General features: G+C 49.6%; 2 protein-coding genes across 2 annotated transcripts; both read right to left on the minus strand.

Annotated features, from left to right (window-relative positions):
• Nucleotides 1-2,821: 2,821 nt before the first annotated feature.
• Nucleotides 2,822-3,745, minus strand: LOC137847119 (olfactory receptor 14A16-like). The gene has a single exon (XM_068665399.1). It carries the CDS (start codon nt 3,743-3,745, stop codon nt 2,822-2,824), a length of 924 nt encoding a protein of 307 aa, XP_068521500.1.
• A 13,896-nt stretch (nt 3,746-17,641) lies between these two features.
• Nucleotides 17,642-18,607, minus strand: LOC137847490 (olfactory receptor 14C36-like). The gene has a single exon (XM_068665757.1). The coding sequence runs from the start codon at nt 18,605-18,607 to the stop codon at nt 17,642-17,644; it is 966 nt and encodes a 321-aa protein (XP_068521858.1).
• Between the last annotated feature and the right edge of the window lie 1,532 nt (nt 18,608-20,139).

Genomic DNA, 20,139 nt, shown 5'->3' on the forward strand with positions numbered 1-20,139 from the left:
CAACCAAAATCTTTTCGTACATTTCATAGCTCACGCTGGTATAGCTTTTGGGTAGTTACTATTGATTTTTTGGCATCCTCATCTTCCTCCTCCTGAATCCCTGATGGCCCAGCATCGTCATCTCTATACCTAGATTTGGCAGAAGACTCTCTGTGTTCTAAACGACCTGAATCCCTATACCATTTTTTTACCTCCTCTAGAGGGGCAACTTGCACTGCTACAGCTCGTTTCTCTGACCCAGCCACAGGAGCTGGAGCAGCTGCAGGAACTGGAACTGGAGTGGCTGCAGGAACTGGGACTGGAGCGGCTGCAGAGTCCATCATAGGGGTTGCAGTGGCCATTGGATCTTTCACAGGACTCGGAGTGTCCACAGGGTCTGTCACTGAGTTGATAGTAATATCATTTGCAGCTCGATAGGCATGAGCCAGGCCCCAGCACGTTACAATGATTTGTGTCACTTAGGAACTGCCATAGTCATGACACCTTTCTTTCAAGCATTCTACCAGTTTTTTAGGATTTTGCAGTTGTTCAGGGGTGAATTTACAAAAAACTGGAGGTGCCCACTGCTCTAAATGCCTGCCCATATCCTCCCATACTCCCTGCCACTCACAACTATACTGCCTCCGGGCAGATCTCCGGATGAGATTCCTAAGCAGTTGTTTAAATTTAAGCAAAACCTGAAGCACATTCAGGAGGCAGAACAACAAGACCATGCTGGTCTAAGTATCCCAAGGATATTCAGTATCTTGGAGAGCTACTGTAACAAGCTCGGAGGATAAGAGGGTGGTGAAGGAGAAAGGAGAAAGGGAGAGTGATCAAGGAGGATACAGGGGTGGTGAAGGAGAAGGGGGGAGTGAACGAGTAAGAAAAAATATCTTCCCCTTTCCCCTCCACAGATTGACTCCCTGCTGAAAAAAGGCAATAGGTATGATTGCTAATAGTTTCTGAGGTATCATTTCCAAAGTATAGAGTCGACAACGTTGCTGAGTACAAATACCAAGTTAGAGTCATGACCAGATATTTCATTGTCTCATAAGCCACTGTTACAATGCACAGTACCATAATGATCTGAAACCAGGGCCCGGAGAGGATAAACAACATGACAGAGAGCACATACAGAAAATAATGTGCTATAATACTCAATTTGGAAAGCAGCTACAGCAGAGTTGAGATGAAAGCAATCAGCATTATGACAAGTGACTATTAAGCAGGTCTAATACTTATACCAATTTTAGTTTAACACACTCTGGTCAGATCTGTCATTATCTCAACCCTTCATGCCTCACGTTGGGCGCCAAAAGGACTGTTGTGGTTTAACCCGGCCAGCAGCTAAACACCACACAGCTGTTCACTCACCCTCCCCTCTCCCTCTCTGGGATGGGTGAGAGACACAGGAAAGTGAAGCTCATGAGTTGAGATAAAGACAGTTTATTAAGACAGGAAAATAATAATAACAATAATAATAATAACTATAATATCAATAATAATAACAATAATGATGATAATAGTACTACTAATAATAATGTGTACAAACAAGTGATGCACAATGCAATTGCTCACCACCCGCTGACCGATGCCCAGCCTAACCCCGAGCAGTCCGGCCCCCTCCCCCCGGCTAGCCACCCCTATATATTGTTTAGCATGACGTCAGATGGTATGGAATACCCCTTTGGCTAGTTTGGGTCACCTGTCCTGGGTCTGTCCCCTCCCAGCTCTTACTGCACCCCCAGCCTGCCCGTTGGCAGGACAAAGCAAGAAGCTGAGACGTCCTTGGCTTGGTGTAAGCACTGCTCTGCAACAATTAAAGCATCGGGGTGTTATCAGCACTCTTCTCATCCTAAGCCAAAACATTGCATTCTACCAGCTACTAGGAGGAAAATTGACTCTGTCCTAACTGAAACCAGGACAAGGTCCTCGGGTTCTTCTTCCTCACCCCCCCTTCTTTTTCCTCACTCTTACTCCATTTTTCCCTATCTCTAACTTATGCTCCTATCACTAACACTCTTTCATATCCTACTGTTATCTGTTACCATCATCCCCCCACCCTGCCATCCCCTCACCACCTGAGAAGTGACATTTAGCATGATTTGGGTGCAGAGTTGACTACTATAGTCACATATGTTTATCATGTACTTCATTGAGCTCATTATCATATTCAGAGCTCTTAACATCAATATTCATTTTACAAATAATCATGCAAAAGCTTTCACTCTAGACACTATAGCTGCCAATATTTTGTTCTGTCACCAAACAGGGTTGTCCTGCCACTAGAACACTCCCTCCTTCAGCTGTCTCTCACACCAAGATTGTGGATCACCATCTTTAAGTTTATACAAGAGAAAGCAGGAACAAGCTGTTCAACTCCCCTTTTGTCCTGTGTTGGTGCCTATCAGTGACACAAACAAGTCTAACTACTCTCCACACATGGAATATCCTGAGTTGGAAGGGATTCACAAGAATCACAGAACCCACAGATCACATGGATCATAGAGTCCACACCATTTCCAGAGTCTTTTGGGGTGATTCACTAGATCCACTGATTTCACTAGAGGAATGCCAAATAATTCACCAGGCTCCTTTCTCTATGGCTGCTGTGTTACCTAGTGTAGCAGAGCTCTTCTTTGCCTGTAGAAGGGAATGAATAATGTCATATCTTTGTGGAAAACACTATGACAACTGAAGCAAAGAAATAACAAATAAACACAAAATAAAAATAATAAAAACAAAATAAATAAAAATAAAATTAAAAGTAGAAAATCAGGGCCTGTAACAAGTTACGTTATGAGTAATATGTAGACAAAAACAGAAAGATTAATGCCTCTCAGAAACATTCTGTCATCATTTTCCTAACTGAATCCTTAAGCTCCTTGTTCCTCATGCTGTAGATGAGGGGGTTCACTGCAGGAGGCACCACTGCATACAGAACTGCCAGCATAAGATTCAAGGAGGAGGAGGACATGGAGGAGGGCTTCAGGTAGGCAAATGTGCCAGTGCTGATGAAGAGGGAGACCACGGCCAGGTGAGGGAGGCATGTGGAAAAGGCTTTGTGTCGTCCCTGCTGTGAGGGGATCCTCAGTACAGTCTTGAAGATCTGCACATACGACAGCACAATGAAAACAAAACACAAAAAGAGTAAACATAAAGTAACCACAACAAGACCAAGTTCTCTGAGGTAGGCATCTGAGCAGGAGAGCTTGAGGATCTGGGGAATTTCACAGAAGAACTGGTCCAGGGCATTGCCTTGGCAGAGGGGAAGGGAAAAGGTATTGGCAGTGTGCAGCACAGCATAGAGAAAAGTACTGCCCCAGGCAGCTTCTGCCATGTTGACACAAGTTCTACTGTCCATTATTGTCCCATAGTGCAGGGGTTTGCAGATGGCAACATAGCGGTCATAGGACATGATGGTGAGGAAAGAAAACTCTGCTGCGACAAAGAGAGCAAACATAAAAATCTGGGTAGCACAACCCAAGTACGAAATGGCCCTGGTGTCCCACAGGGAATTAGCCATGGCTTTGGGAACAGTGGTAGTAATAGTGCCCAGGTCAAGGAGGGCAAGGTTGAAAAGGAAGAAGTACATGGGGGTTTGGAGGCGGTGGTTGCAGGCTATGGCTGTGAGGATGAGGCCATTGCCCAGGAGGGCAGCCAGGTAGATGCCCAGGAAGAGCCCGAAGTGCAGGAGCTGCAAGTCGCGTGTGTCTGCGAATGGCAGGAGTAGGAACTCGGTGGGGAAGCTGCTGTTGGACATTTGCAGTCTCAGGGCATGTCTGGCTGTCCATGGTGGAAAAGACAGACACAAGTTAGGTAGACTTCTGTGACCAAAACCTCTAACATATTTCACAGAACCCTCCACAGCAAGACACACTGCTTCTTCCCTGTGAGCCATGTTGTTTTTTTTTGTCTAAGGGTGTCAGGGATCAGGCAGGTCCTCTGTGAGATCAGAAGTTAGTACTACTTTACAGCATCTGGTAAAGAGCACCAGGTATGGATCTCAGGTGCACACTGGCCAGAAGTATTTCCCTATTTGCAGATCCTGAGCAGGATATCCAACAATCTTTCAAGAAACAGTGACAGTGGTTTTGGTGCTCTCTAGGTGAAAGGGTGTGGAACAAAATTGTGAGTTTCCTCAAAGACCGACAGACCTTTCAGTGTAGTGTTCTCTGATCTTCAGTCATTCATTCAAACCTGACAACTCTATTACTATCCCCCTAGCTGCCCTTCAAAACAGAAAAGTGAAAGCAGAAACTTCACAGAGTGCCTTCCCTTCAGATACAGCAGACATTGATCTTCCCTGTGAAGAATCTCCCCCAGACATGCAGTGGGGGTGCTGTGGAAATGTGAGCAGCCTGATCTAGGGAGCAGCCTCTGGGCAGCAGCAGGACCCTGCCCTGCCCTGTCACAGCTTCTTCCTTCCCTTCTACCCTCAGCTTCTCCCTGCAGCACCCTGGGCAGCTACAATGCAGGCTGAGTGCTGAGCCTGGCAGGCAGCAGAGGCCCTGCCCTGGCACACAGCCCCTGGGGCACTGCAGGGACCCTACTCTGCACCACAGCCTTGGCCACCCCTGCCTGCACAACGGCTGCACAGCCGACAGCCAGCCCCTCTAGAAGGAACCCTCATGTCCTGTCCTTCTGTTTTTTACAGCAGAGAATCCCTGCTCTGGACCTTGTCATTCTTCTCTACCACAGAGAAAGCAGAGTGCTCCTGAAAGCTCCCGTAGGCTGTGGGATTTCACAGCAAATCTGGAGATGGCACCAGGAACAACAGCTGTGCTGCCCTGCAGCCAGAAACTTACCCTATTCAGGGCTGTGAAGATTTCTCCCAGTGTGAGCTCTCAGCATCCCCCACTCCACACTGCCTTTAACATCTCCCTCCCTTCTCTAAGTTGTCCTTGTCCCCTGCAGGCAGTGCCCCGAGCCCTGCTGATGTGCTGTGCAGAGGAGCTTCTCCTGGGCAGAGCTGTCTCTCTGCAGTGCTGCCCGCTTGCCAGGAGCTCCCCTTGGGCCCAGGAGCTCGGCCCAGCTCAGCAGCACAGCTTCAGCCCAGGGCCTCACTGTCTCTGCCCTGTCTTGTGTCCCTTGAGATATCCCTGGGTCTCTAGGGTTATCAACATTTAAACAGGCTGAAGCAATCCCTGATGTTCCCTCCCACAGCTGAGGAGAGATACTTACTTCCAGCAGTGTCATTTCTTGTAGCAGGAGAAGTTTCATCAAAGAATTCCCTTGTCATCTTCCACTTTTAGGCAGGACACCCAGAATGTGACTGGCAGGGATCACATTTTCCCAAGCTGAGGGCAGTGATCACAGGGAGTCAATTGATGCATCTCATTCTGAGTTTGATGTCCTAGGCCTGTAATGGGGCCCAGAACCTTCCATATCAGCCACAAACCCACACGATTTGGGATTTCTCTCACCTCTGTTCAGATATATACAAAATACTCTAGGCTAAGCTCCCACGGTAATTAAAGGAGATAGAGAAGAACAGTGAGTTGTTCAAATGCAAATGCCATTTGACATTTGAGGTGCCCGAGGATGTCCGACTTAGCAGTAATCCTTTAAGTTAGGACTTCAGAGACTGGGAATGTAGGTATTAGAGTTTTTTCAGTGTAGACTGCCTAAAAATGTGGCCTCCCTTTGTGCCTTGTCACTAACCTGGAAGCTGTCCCTTGTCATTTAGCTAAATAATATAAACCTCCCCTTTAACATATCTCTCTCCTCCCCAAAAGTGGGAGTAGATTAATGGAGAAGCGGTAATTTAGAGACAGTACTTTCTGAAAGGTGTTTGAAAGCTTAGGCACATGAGTAGACTGCCCTACATCTACTATATTAGTAGGCTTAGTCAATGGAGTTGAGTGTAGAGGGGCCTTACGGAGACATCTTGATAGATTGGAACATTGGTCTGTCACCTACAATATAAAATTCAACAAGAACTAGTGCCAGGTTCTGTACATCAGGCCATGTATTCCTGAATATACATATAGACTGAGGGACAAGTGGATGGAGCATAACTCTGCAGAAAGGGATCTCGGGGCTGATGTTCCACAATGTTCCCTGCAGGGACAATGGTGGAGTTGATCCTGCAGGAGGGCAGCACAGCTGGCAAATAGCAAGCTCACAGCTCTGGTCTTGGGGAGAGCAGTCTTTGGCCTCTTGGAAGGTGAGAAGCTGAAACGTCCTTGGCTTGGTGTAAGCACTGCTCCGCAACAATTATAACATCAACATGTTATCAGCACTCCTCTCATCCCAAGCCAAAAGACAGCATTCCACCAGCTACTAGGAAGAAAACCAACTCTGTCCTAACTGAAACCAGGACAGCCCCCTTTAGGTATTGGAAGGCTGCTAGAAGGTCTCCTCAGGGCCTTCTCTTCTGCAAGCTGAAAACCAACAACTCTCAGCCTGCCCTCATAGGAGAGGACCTTGAGCCCTGTGATCATCTTTGTGGCTCTCCTCTGGACTCATTCTAATATTCCCACTTCCTTCTTGTGCTGGGAGCCCCAGAGCTAACAAAGTATTCTGTGTGGGGACTCGTGAGAGCAGAGTAGAGGGGGAGAATCCCCTCCCCTGCCCTGCTGGCTATGCTTCTGTTGATGTAGCCCAAGGTACGGTTGGATTTCGGGGCTGCAAGCACACACTGCCGGCTCATGGTGAGCTCCACCAACACCCCCACATTCTTCTCCTCAGGGCTGCTTTCAATCTATTCTCTGCCCAGCCTGTATTTGTCCTTGGGATTACCCCAAGGACATGTGGGACCTTGAACTTTGCCTTGTTGAACTTCATGAGTTTTGCACAGGCCGACCTCTCAAGCCTACCTACGCCTCGTCAGCCTCCACGAAGTGCTGCTAAGAATGGCCATAAGTTCTTCAGAAGGGACAGGCAATGAAGGAGTCTCAGTGGTGTCGTGCCTGATATTAGAGAGTGTTTCAATATTGTAGAGCTCAGGGCTGGGCTCAGAGACTTTCTTCTCTGAGACTGCAGAGTAGCAGTTTCCCTGTGAATACCTGGGTTTACTTCTTTCCTTGTGACTGAGCACACATGGGAGATCTCTCACTTTCAGAGGGGCTGCAGTCAGTGCTCATGCTATGCTCCGCTGTCCCTGGAGGTACCCTGGGTTCTGGAGGCAGCTCCAGATTCCCCTCTTGAAGGACACCACCTATGGGCCACATGTGGGAATAGCCCTGGCTACATAATGCAGTGACCATGCGCTGCCTCTGCTGTGAGCAGATACCCACAGGTGAGTCTTAAATCTAGCCCTTGGTCTCTGACAGGTGACAATGCAACAATGAGCCATTCCATCCTGAACCGAAACAGGAACAGACTCTTGTAGGGAGCAATTCTTTGGGCCTATTCTTGACACTGGCTTGGCTAGGAAATTCCAGCCTTCAGGCAGTGTACACGAGTTATCCTGTTTATTACCAAAAGTGTTATGAGAGCCTTCACTGACTCACAGTTACTTGTACATGTATAAAGCATTTATATATTTATATGATACAGAGCAGTTGCAGTCATTCATTGTAGTGGGAAGAATCCAAACATTTATATCAGAATGCAAGGAGCAAAAACAGTCAAAATGACAACAAGGAAAAAGCAATTTTATTAATAATGATAAAAACAAACAGAGAAGCAAAAAAAAAAAAAAAAAAAAAAAGTGTTGGAATGAGATGCACAATTTTCACTTCTGGAGAGTGAAAAAAACTTTATGAGTACTGAAAAACATTCCCCAAATCAGTTTCCTAACAGCATCCTTGAGCTCCTTGTTCCTCATGCTGTAGATGAGGGGGTTCACTGCTGGAGGCACCACCGAGTACAGAACTGCCAGCAAAAGATCGAGGGATGAGGAGGAAATAGAGGGGGGTTTCAGATAAGCAAACATGATATTGCTGATGAACAGGGAGACAATGGCTAGGTGAGGGAGGCACATGGAAAAGGCTTTGTTCTGTCCCTGCTGTGAGGGGATCCTCAGCACAGCTTTGAAGATCTGCACATAGGACAGCAACAGAAAAGCAAAAAATGCACTACCTGAACAAAAGCTAAAGATGAGGAATGCAACTTCTCTGAGGTAGGCATCAGAGCAGGAGAGCCTGAGGATGTGGGGGATTTCACAGAAGAACTGGTCCAAGGCATTACCTTGGCAGAGGGGAAGGGAAAAGGTATTGGCAGTGTGCAGGACAGCATAGAGAAAAGTACTACCCCAGGCAGCTGCTGCCATGTAGACACAAGTTCTGCTGGTCATTATTGTCCTGTAGTGTAGGGGTTTGCAGATGGCAACGTAGCAGTCATAGGCCATGATGATGAGAAGATAAAACTCTGCTGAGACAAATGCAACAAGCATAAAGACCTGGGTAACACAGCCAAAGAAGGAAATGGCCCTGGTGTCCCACAGGGAATTGGCCATGACTCTGGGGACAGTGGTGGAGATGGAGCCTAGGTCAAGGAGGGCAAGGTTGAAGAGAAAGAAGTACATGGGGGTGTGGAGGCGGTGGTCGCAGGCTACGGCAGTGAGGATGAGGCCGTTGCCCAGGAGGGCAGCCAAGTAGATGCCCAGGAAGAGCGCGAAGTGCAGGAGCTGCAGCTTGCGTGTGTCTGCGAATGGCAGAAGGAGGAACTCTGTGGGGAAGCTGCTGTTGGACATTTGCTGACATTGGACATGGCTGTCTGTTGAAGAGAAGAAGGCAGGACAAAGTTAGAATAGACTTCTCCAAGAAACACCTATTGCAAGTCTTAGAATAGTCCCCCAGACCAGCCTTTCTCTTTGCAGGAGAACCTGTCTGCAGCTCTCTTGCTTGAGCTGTGGCTGGTGCTGGATGAGAGTGGCACTGGGAGCAGGGGTTCTGTGGGCTCCAGAGGAGGTGTTCCTGTTATGAAGCAGGAAGGAAGCAGGAACGTGGAACAACCTCAAGTTCAGTCCACTTGTCAGATGAATGAGCCTTGTGAACAATTCATCTGACCACCGAGTTGTCCCAGATTCCCAGCTGCAACTCTGTAGTGTCTGGAGGAGGCTTGGACACTCAGCTCCTGCTGTTCTTGGACACACTCTTCTTTCCCCCTGCCCGTGCTCACAGACCTCATCCCACACAGCTGTGCTCAGCACTGTCTTATAGCACCCCCAAACTGAGCCTCTCTCTTAGCACAAGAACTGTTCTGCAGCTCTCTTCCTTGAGCTGCAGCTGGTGTTGGCTGAGGGAGGCACTGGGAGCTGCTTCAGGCTCTAGAGGAGTCCTTCCTGCTGTGCAACACGTGGGAAAAAGGAACATAGGAGAAACTCAAGTTCAGTCCACCTCTCAGATCATTGAGATTTGCAGTGCTGTTGCAAACTTCTCCGACCACTGCGCAGAGCAAGGCAAGATTTTATTTGCTTTATTTTTTACTAGTTACCCCTGTAGTGCTGGGGGAGAGGAGGCCAGGGAGGGGCTGCTCCAGGGGAAGGTGTCTGCACTGCAGGGCATGGCCACAAGGTGCCCAAATGCCCCCTGCCATGGCATTTCTGGCAACAGCTCCTTCTGGCCACCTGCCCCTCTCTCTGCTGCCTGCAGCTGTCCATGCTGGGTGCTGCTGCTCTGCGCCCACCTCTTCTTTCCCCCTGCCCATGCCCATGGACCCCATTCCATGCAGCTGTGCTCAGCGCTGCCCTGCAGCACCCTGCCTCCAACAGGGCCCTGCCAAGGGGCACCTCCATGACTGCAGGAGCTACGGGACAGCTGACAGAGAGCCCAGCATGGCCAGCCAGGGCTGGGTGTTCTGGGATGACTGGGGGCACCTGGCTTAGAGCACTCCGAGGGGCTTCTGCCAGACTTCCTCACCTCGCAGTGCAACCCAGCAGGACTCTCAAAGCCTACTGCATCGCCCACTGCCCTCCCAGGAACAAGACCCAGCGGGAAACCCTTCCAGGACCTGCAGCTGTATGGCCCTGCAGCCAGAGACTTACTTTGTCAAGGGCTGTGCAGATTTCTCCTGCAGTCAGCTCTCAGTATCCTACCAATCCACTCCCAACTGCCTCCAAGCCCTCTCTCCCTCTCTCCTCTCCCCGTGCCACCTGCGGTCAGAGCCCCCAGCCCTGCTGTGTTGTGCAGAGGAGCTGCTTCTGGGCAGAGCTCTCTCTGCACCAGGGCCCTCTTGCCAGGAGCTCTCTCTGTCCCAGGATCCTGGCCCAGATCAGCAGAACAGGCCCAGCCCAAGTCATTGTAATCACCCCTCCAGGGGCTTTGGTGATGAGCCCATGAACCTCAGGCACTCAGAGACAATCGAAGAAATCTCTCAAGAAGTCCAAGTCAGATGCAAGTTTCCTGCAGTGTCCCCCAAGGGCCAGCACTGACACAGGCTTCCTTGGAGCTCATTAGAGCAGAATACTGAAGGCAGTGAGGACAAGCAGACAGAGGGAAAGTGAAGGTGACACTTGTGTAGGAAAACTGGATGTGGTTCACCAAGCAGAAGGGCCCATGTATTAATGAATGAATTTTGATGGAATCAAGTAAGGGGCAGTGTCGACAACACTGGACAAGCAGTGATGAAACAAGAGCTGGCTTCAGCATAAAGCAATCCAACATCATACACCACGTGTGCTGCCCTGAAGTAATGTGATGACAGTTGGAGACCAAAGTCACGGACTGACTGAACCCAATAGATGTTTTATAGGGATGGCTTTCCCACAATATAACCAGACCCATCAGTGACCAGTGCATGCTGCTCCCCATTTTCTGGGAGTTTATTAGACAATGACATCTTTTCAATATGTGTCACCTCCTCCTGTAGCAATATTACCAAGTTGCTGTTCTTTGGTCAGTCCTTGATCACTTCCAAAATTACAAGACTGGGGTTTCCTATTGGAGCCTGCTGTGAAATTAGTGCGACCCACTTGCTCCATGGAGCATCAGGCACATGATGTGTAGAGGGGACCTTCCCTTGAAACATCCAGCCCAAAAGAGGCAAGTCGGTGCCCAGAGGAGCTGTGTGTCAACACAAACCACTTCCAAAGCAGCTCAACCCCCTTTGTATGCTACCAATATCACTTTCCCAGTTGAAGTAGGTCTTAGGTACTTACTAACCCTGACTCCTCAATCCTAGGGGTCAACCTCCCACCTCCCTTGATACTTTCTGCCAGAGGTTCCAGATGGGGTGATTCTGGACCCCAGCCAGCCCTGCATTGGACTCTGCCACCTGCCTCACCCCAGCCCTCTCTAGCGCCCTCCTTGATGCTCTCTGATGCACACCAGGACCTCCCAGTGTGTGCCAGCCAGCATGTCTGCTGAGGGCCAGGGAGGCTGCTGCAGGGGCAGGGAGCTCAGCATGGCCCTTGCAGCCCCCTGCCCTGGGCCTGCCTCTCCTCTTGGCCTTGGCCACGGCCTATTCTCTGCTGTCAGGAGCGCTCTTGGCATGCACTTCCTAGCCTCTCCTTGCCTGCACACAGCTGCTGCCCACTCAGGATGCTGGCACAAATGTGTCCTCACAAGCAGCACCACCCCATGGGCTGCTTCTCCTGGCCTCCCCCACTGCACTGCCTTGACTCCTTGTCTCTGCTGGGCCCCATCTCCTGCACCGAATTGGGCACCATCTCCTGCATCTCTTGGCTGTCAGCTCCCTCTCTCCTGCCCTGTAGTATGACAGTGCCATGGTGGGGTGTGTTTCCAGTGGGCTGTCCACCAGACACAGTAATGAAGACTATGAGCAGGACTAGAGGGGTCCTGCTTCCAGCCAGAGGGAGGCAGGGAGGAAAGGGACAATCGGGTTTACTGGACTGTGTATATTTAATGGCCTGGCACATCAGACCCACAAATGTATCAGGCTCTACTGGACACCGGTGCACAGTGTACCTTAATGCCATCAAGCTATAAAGAGGTAGAACCCACCTGTATTTCTGAAGTGACAGGTGGGTCCCAAGAGTTAACTGTCTTGGAGGCTGAAGTGAGTCGAACTGGGAAGGAATGGCAAAAGCTCCCCATTGGGACTGGCCCAGAGGCTATGTGCATCCAAGACATAGTCTTCTTCAGGATTTGTTACTTCAAAGTTCCAAAAGAGCACGGGTGGGGCTTTGGCATAGCAGCCTTGGAGACAAAGGACATTAAAGAGTTGTCTACCTTGCTTGACCTTCCACAGAATCCTTCTGTTGTGGGTTTGCTGAGGGTTGAAGAACAGCAGGTGCCAATGGCTACCATGGTGGTGCACCTGAGGCAGCGTCACACTAACTGAGACTCCCTGATTGCCATCCATGAGCTGGTTCATTGGCTGGAGAGCCAATGTGTAGATGTAGAACTTAGTAGCGTGGTTTAGTGATGGACTTGTCAGTACTAAGGTAAAGTTGCATGACCTGAGATACACGTCCATTGAGGCACAATGCAGTTCTTTTGCCTTCTGCATCTATAGCACAGGAAGCATGACTTTGCTCTACTCTATTGACTGGGCAGGTCTTTTCACATTACTCAATTTAGTTTTCTGTGGCTGGAAGAGGACTATTTCCCAAAAGCAGCCAAGCTCATGGGTACAGCTGCAGCCACTTGAAGATATATTTTCTTTAGTTTTCATCCTGAGTTTTCCACAGAAGACCCAAGAGAGACCATGGATGTCCAGGTATCTACAAAGATTCAGGCTGAATTTCTCAGATTCCAATGGTCATTTCAATTTATTATTTTATTTTATTTTATTTTATTTTATTTTATTTTATTTTATTTTATTTTATTTCATTTCATTTCATTTCATTTCATTTCATTTCATTTGTTTATTTATTCTCCCAAGGAATCCCTGACTTGTCTTAGAAAGGGTTTCACGTGCTGGGCTGGGCTGGGCTGCAGCTACAGGGACAAAGACCGCTGCTGGCAGTGGAGGTATCGGACTTTCATACTCTGCTTTTCCTCCTAATGCAGGTCTCTAAAGAAATCACCCTGGATGAATACCAATAGGAGAATGATGCTCAAAACTGAAATGCAGCAAAATTCAGCCTTTAAAGCAATACAAGATTTGTATTAGGTGCTTTTTGAAATCTTCTTCCTTAATTACATCATGCAAGCTCTGCAATTAGCTGCACAAGGTGTGAAGGCTTGAAGAAAACTGTGGAAGAGATGTTAGAAGTTTCTTCATTTTAATGAGTTCCATGGTGTATTATGGTGCTGAGTCTATGAAGCTCAGGTACTGAGAGAAGAGTGATGTAACCGCTTGAGCAAGTAAAGTCAGAAGGAAAAGTTGAAGTGACTTGGAGTATTAATGGGCCCCACTGAGGGCTGTTACCAAGAGATTCTCCTCAGGGACTTGTTAGGGCAGATAATTGGAGACCATGACTGCAGACAGGCAAAGCACTGTGATGAGAAATGTCTTGGTTGGTTTTGGTGAAGCAGAAGAGCCAAGGCCTGACTCCAGCCACTGGGAGGGGAGATCCTGCACCCCCACATCCATCTCAAGGCTCTTCCTGGGGTCTGTGGGATGTTCTAAGCAGTGTGATGCCATGAGAAGAACAGTGGTATGACACCTCCCTGCCTCTGCAAGGGTTGCAAAGAAGCAAGGAGGCCTCACTGCAATGACTACATCTCATCACCTCATAAGCTCTAGATAAGGGACAAAAATGTCAGGGCTTTTGGGGCCTTCCATTCTTGCCAGCAACCTCCCCCTTCTCCTCTGCAGGCTTTCCTATGCTGTCCCACACTTTGTCCTATTTCCTGGAAGCCTACAGACACCCATCTCTGTTCTTCACCTTGCTCTCACCCTGGCATTTCCATCATTTCACCAAGGTCTCATCAACCTTCACCAGCTGTTCCTTGAAACACAAAGCCAGGGTTTGATTACAGACACTCTTTGGGTGACCTCTGGCACCACAGCAGTATACTTTGAGAGACCTTTTTTCCTCTTTGTGGCCAGTGCCAACCTTCCAAGGTGCAATTTCTGGCAGTTTTCCTCTCCTGCTCTTTCCTACCACCAAATAAAGTTCCACCTGGGTGGAAACCAGTCCTAAAGTAGGCATCCCAACCCATTGGCCTTCTTGTGGCCTGTCAGCCAACCAGATAGAAGTCACCTCACCAACATCTTCCAAACCACGGTCCTTCTGCTGGTCTTGCAGCTTCTTGTTTAGACATACCCAAGCCTTGTGCCTCCTGCTGTCCATTCGTGGACTCAAACAGAAGGGTCAGGACAACCCATATGTGGGCCTTCTTTCTGTCTGGTTCCTTCTCATTATGTAGGCAGAGTGGATCCCACAGTCAGCATGTCAACCAGGTGCCTTCTGCTGGCCTACCAGGACCACTGGCAGATTTCAGCTGAAAAGTACAGAACCTAGGTAGAAGTGTGGCCTGTCAACTACTTCAGACAGAAGTGACCTCACAGTCCATTTCTGTGACACGTTGCTGCTGCTGCCCTATCAACTGCAGAGACAGAAGTGACCTCACAGTCACTGCCACAGACACATTCCTCCTGCTGGGGCAGGAGATCCTGAGGCAGAGCTGAGCTCATCAGAGCATTCCCATCCATCTCCTCCTTGTGGCCCACAAGATGATAAGGTCCACGGTCCCTCACATTCATCTTTGAATGCCATGTGACTGCATGTGGTGGATTTATGTGGCAAGGTTTTGGTAGTGGGGGGCCATTGGGGTGCCTTCTGTGAGAAGAATCCAGAAGCTGTCCCATGTTAGATAAGGGCCTTGCTGCTGGCCAGGGCTGGGCCAATAAGTGACATTTTTTGTGCCTCTATGAGAGCATATTTAAAGACAGGGGGAAAAAAAAAAAAAAAAGTTATTGCAGAACAGCAGCTGGGAGAGAGAGAGGAGTGAGAAACTGCCTTGTAGATGCCATGGTCAGTGAAGAAGGAGGGGGAGAGGTGCTCCATGTCCTGGAGCAAAAGTCCCCTGTGGCCTGTGGTGAGGACCATGGTGAAGCAGGCTGTCCCCCTGCAATCCATGGAGTACCACGGTGGAGCAGGTGGACCTGCACTGATGGAGGCTGTGGCCTGTGGAGGACCCTCTCCAGAGCAGATTCCGGGCCAGACCTGTAGCCCTTGGAGAGGAGCCCATGCAGGAGCAGGTGACCTGGCAGGAGCTGCTCCTCATGGGGGACCCAAGCAGCCCCTGCACAGCCCCTGAGAGGCCCAGCCCCAGTTCCTGCCCCCCAGTTTTTGCTCCAGAAGGACTCCCCTAGGTCCTGTGTCACTTGTCCCACCTGGGTGTCTTGGCTACCCCAGGACATCCTGGAGGTAGTGGCCACCTCTGACTGGAAAACTGAAACCAGCCATGAAAGTAGATTGAGTAGTTGAAACCTGTACAGAAAAGGGCTCGATGTAACAGCTGAAAGAGCTTGCCAGCACCACCAGCTTTTTTTCTATGAATGTTCATTATTTATTTTCCCAATTTTCTATTGACAGCACCATGGACAAGTGCAATAAAAAAATCATGCTTTCTTGATGAATAGTTTTATGCACACACTTAACAAAATATATTTTCCAACATTGCTAATGATTTTTTTTTTTTTTTTCCCTCCCCTTATTCTGTCTTTGAAGAGCAGTCCAAGGGAAAGAGTCATTGAATTAAAGAATTTAATTCAATTAAATTGAATTCATTTTCAAGTCCCCAGAAATCTTGCTGATCCAAATGCTTGACAGCCCAGTCCAGAAAGGCAGGGTAGTGTGACATAGCAGAGAGTGGCATCTGCAATGAACCTGTAAAGGGGTGAGAAAAAATCTCACAGGGACACTGGGGGTTGTTTCTGGAGGCACAAAGAGCAATGCCAGGGCTGTGTGAGGTGCTCATGTCTGAACCGGTTCCTCATACACTCCTTCCTGGCCACTTGAGCACACTGCTGGCTCATATTCAGCCAACTATCCACCAATACTCCCAGGTCCTTCTCTGCCAGGCAGCTTTCCAACCACTCATCTCCCAGCCTGTAGCGTTGCTTGGGGTTGTTGTGCCCCAGGTGCAGGACACAGCACTTGTCCTTGTTGAACTTCATACAGCTGACCTCAGCCCATTGGTCCAGCCTATCCAGATCCTCCTGCAGAGCCCTCCTACCCTCGAGCAGATAGACATATGCACCTAACTTGGTGTGGTCTGCAAACTTACTGAGGGTTCACTCAATCCCCTCATCCAGATCATTGATAAAGATATTAAAGAGAATTGGCCCCAGTCCCTGGGGGACTCCTCTAGTGACTGGCCTCCAACTGGATTTAACTCAATTCACCACGACTCTTTGGGCCCGGCTATCCAGTCAGTTTCTAACCCAACAAAGCGTACATGAGACCAAGCCATGAGCAGTGAATTTCTCGAGGAGAATGCTGTGGGAAACAATGTTGAAAGCCTTACTGAAGTCAAGACAGACCACAGCCACAGCCTTTCCCATATCCACTAAGTGTGTCACTTTGTCATAGAATGAGAACAGGTGTGTTAAGTAGGACCTGCCTTTCATAAACCCATGCTGGCTGGGCATGATTGCCTGGATGCCCTGCAAGTGCCGTGTGATGGCACGAGCTTCCTTGAGCTTCCCCAGCACCGAGTTCAGACTGACAGGCCTGTCGTTCCAAGATCCTCCTTCCAGCCATTTTGTAGGTGGGCATCTCATTTGCTAGTCGCCAGTTGACTGGGACCTCCCCTGATAACCAGGACTGCTGACAAATGATGGAAAGTGGCTTGGCCAGCTCTTCTGCCAGTTCTCTCAGTACCCTTGGGTGAATCCCATTCGGCCCCATCAATTTGCGTACATGTAAGTGCTGTAGCAGTTCGCGAATCATTTCCTTATGGATTATGAGGGCCACATTCTGCTCCCTATCCCCTCCCACCAGCTCAGGGTACTGGGTATCCAGAGAACAACTGGTCTTGCCACTAAATATTGAGGCAAAGAAGGCATTAAGCACCTCAGCCTTTTCCTCATCTCTTGTCACTAAGTTTCCCCCCACATCCAGCAAAGGATGGAGTTTCTCCTTAGTCCTTCTTTTCATGTTTATGCATTTATAAAAACATTTTCTGTTATTCTTAACAGCAGTAGCCAGATAAAGCTCCAGGTGAGCTTTGGCCTTTCTAATTTTGTCCCTGCACAGCCTTACCACATCCTTATAGTCTTCCTGAGTGGCCCACCCTCTTTTCCAAATGTCATAGAGTCCCTGACTTGCACACCACGTGCAGTGCACTGCAGTGCTTGCAATGTCCCTCTTGGTCCTGTAGCCACGGCCAGAGGCTGGAAGGCACCTCAGCCCTGCGGTGCTTTCTCCTGCTCTGTCCTCCTCTGAGATGCCCCAAGGCAGGAGGAATGGGCACAGGGACCTCGGTTCAAGGAATCACATCCCAGAACTGCATTCCGGTGGCTTCCCAGGAGACGTTACTTGGCCTTGTGACACTATCATGCCCCACTGGCCATCATGAAATATGTGGGAATAACTGATGGTCTTTGTGCTCCTTTGTGTTCATCTCTCCTGTGTGCATACAATGTGGCTGATGGCACCAGTAGCAAAGGGTTTCTCTCCCCATATCTCCACTGCACACAAACAGGGAGTTGCTCTTCTCCTGAGACATACAATCTCCCAGGGGACAATTTGCAGCTGAGTACATCTGTGCTGGCCTGGACAGACAGAGCTGCACCCCTTCACCATGCAACTCCCATTCCATACAGCCCTGAGACGGTGCTGCTCTGCAGACTATTAAAAATGTCCAAAAAAACACCAGAACTCATCTTGTGGCTGAAATGCATTACATTATCAGTCATATGCAGAAGATGAAGGGAAAGTTCTTGATTCTGAAACACAACAACACATCAGTTTCCTCAAGGCATCCTTGAGCTCCTGGTTCCTCATGCTGTAGATGAGGGGGTTCACTACTGGAGGCACCACCGAGTACAGAAATGACACCAACAAGTCCAGGTATGCGGAAGAGATCGAGGAGGGGGACTTCAGGTGGGCAAACATGACAGTGCTGAGAAATAAGGAGACCACGGCCAGGTGAGGGAGGCACGTGGAAAAGGCTTTGTGCCGGCCCTGCTCAGAGGGCATCCTCAGCACGGCCCTGAAGATCTGCACATAGGACAGCACAATGAAGACAAAACATTCAATGGTTAAACAGGCACTAAAGATGAGAAGCTGACCTTCCCTGAGATAGGCATGAGAGCAGGAGAGCTTGAGGATCTGGGGAATTTCACAGAAGAACTGGTCCAAGGCATTGCCTTGGCAAAGGGGCAGGGAAAATGTAGTGGCCGTGTGCAGGACAGCATAGAGAAAGCCACTGCCCCAGGCAGCTGCTGCCATCTGGGCACAAGCTCTGCTGCCCAGGAGGCTCCCATAGTGCAGGGGTTTGCAGATGGCAGCATAGCGGTCATAGGCCATGACAGTGAGAAGGAAATACTCTGAACCAAAGAAGAAGACTAAAAAGAAGACCTGAGAAGCACATCCTTGATAGGAGATTGCCCTGGTGTCCCAGAGAGAATTGGCCATGGCTTTAGGTGCAGAGGTGGAGATGGAGCCCAGGTCGAGGAGGGCGAGGTTGAGGAGGAAGAAGTACATGGGGGTGTGGACGTGGTGGTCGCAGGCTATGGCTGTGAGGATGAGGCCGTTGCCCAGGAGGGCAGCCAGGTAAATGCCCAAGAAGAACACGAAGTGCAGGAGCTGCAGCTGGCGTGTGTCTGCAAATGCCAACAGGAGGAACTCACTCACAGAGCTGCTGTTGGGCATTTGCTCTTTCTGGGCACGGGGTCTTGCCCAAGGAACAGAAAGATGGTGATTATTAACAATAGAATTAGCTGAGAAAAAGGATTTCCATTTTTCATTTGAGACTCCCAACATTCTAGCTCACTTCCAGGAAGATATTTGGCAGATCCCTTTCTTGCACTTGGATTGATGCTGCCTGAGGCTGTCCTTTGGAGCACAGGACTCTGCTGTGAGCAGTGCAGGAGTTAATCCTGTCCTACACCAATAGGTAAAGAACATAGGTGGACTTGGAGCTTTATTTCTACCTTACCCACCACTACTGTGGAGAGTCTCTAAGGCAGAAATCCTGCACATTTCTCCTTCACTGCAAGTGAAATATTGTGGATTCTGTGGATCCTGTGGATCCTCTCTGTGGTTTCCGTTGATCTGTGCTGCAGGACAACTGCACTCAGAGGTTCACCTGAGAAGAACCTGAACACTGCTGAGAGCAAAGGAATCCAGGCTCAAAGGGCACATCTCCAGACCCCTCACCCTGTCTCCATACTCCCCTTCTCCCAAGCACCCTGAGGGCTCACTCCATGTGCGTCTGAAGCCCCCACCCCAGCCAGCCTGGAAACAAGAACAGCAGTATCACGGCCAGGTAGAGAAGCCAGGAGGAATGCCAGTGTGCTGCTGCCAGGGGAGGCAAGGCCAGAGAGAGACAGACAGACCCTCAGCAGACCCTCCTGTGCTGCAGCTCTGCCTGCAGAGGAGTCAGCTCCTGCTGGGGACACTGGGGTCTTAGGGCAGAGGTAGTGCTGGTGGGAGAGGAGAAGAGGGAATGTCCCAGGGAAGGCGCCTGCCCTGCAGGGGATGGCAGGGTGGTGCCTGAGCCCTTCCTCACACAGCATTTCTGGCAGCAGCTCCCTCTCACCACTTGTCCATGTCCCTGCTGCCTGCCCATGTCCCTGCTTGGAGCTGGTTCTCTATCCCTCCGTCACTTCCCTGTCCATGGCCAGCAGACCCCATCCCACAAGCTGTGTGCTCAGACTCACTCAGATTTCCCTCCACTGCAAGAATCTGAAAGCACAGAAACAAAAAAATCCTTCCTCTTCAGATTAACCAAGCTTCAGTCTTCCTCTGGAAATGCCCTTTTATAAATGTCATTGTATACAGCATCTTCTACTCCACATTAAATGTAGAGTAAGAGTCATCCTGAGAGATTCTATCAGCCATCAGATGTGCCAGCTGTAGAAGACCCCTCTGGCAACTGCACCTACACTGCCTGCTGCCAGAGACTCACAGTGCAAAGAGACTGCAGATCTGTCCTGCCACACGCTGTCCAGTTGTTGCACTCCTCACTGCCTCCAAGCCCTCTCTCCTTCTCTCCTCTCCCCATGCCAGCTGCGGTCACAGCCCCCAGCCCTGCTGTGCTGTGCAGAGGAGCTGCTCCTGGGCAGAGCTGTCTCTCTGCAGCACTGCCCGCTTACCAGGAGCTTCCCTTGGGCCCAGGAGCTTGGCCCAGCTCAGCAGCACAGCACCCGACCATGGCACCACTTGCACTGTTCCATTGGGCT

The sequence above is a fragment of the Anas acuta genome, chromosome W (assembly GCF_963932015.1).
Source record: "Anas acuta chromosome W, bAnaAcu1.1, whole genome shotgun sequence".
In the NCBI taxonomy this organism is placed as follows: Eukaryota; Metazoa; Chordata; class Aves; order Anseriformes; family Anatidae; genus Anas; species Anas acuta.

What these genes read in the sequence shown, in the direction of transcription:
- LOC137847119 (XM_068665399.1), bottom strand. Translation starts at nt 3,745, where the DNA reads ATGTCCAACAGCAGCTTCCCCACCGAGTTCCTACTCCTGCCATTCGCA.
- LOC137847490 (XM_068665757.1), bottom strand. Translation starts at nt 18,607, where the DNA reads ATGCCCAACAGCAGCTCTGTGAGTGAGTTCCTCCTGTTGGCATTTGCA.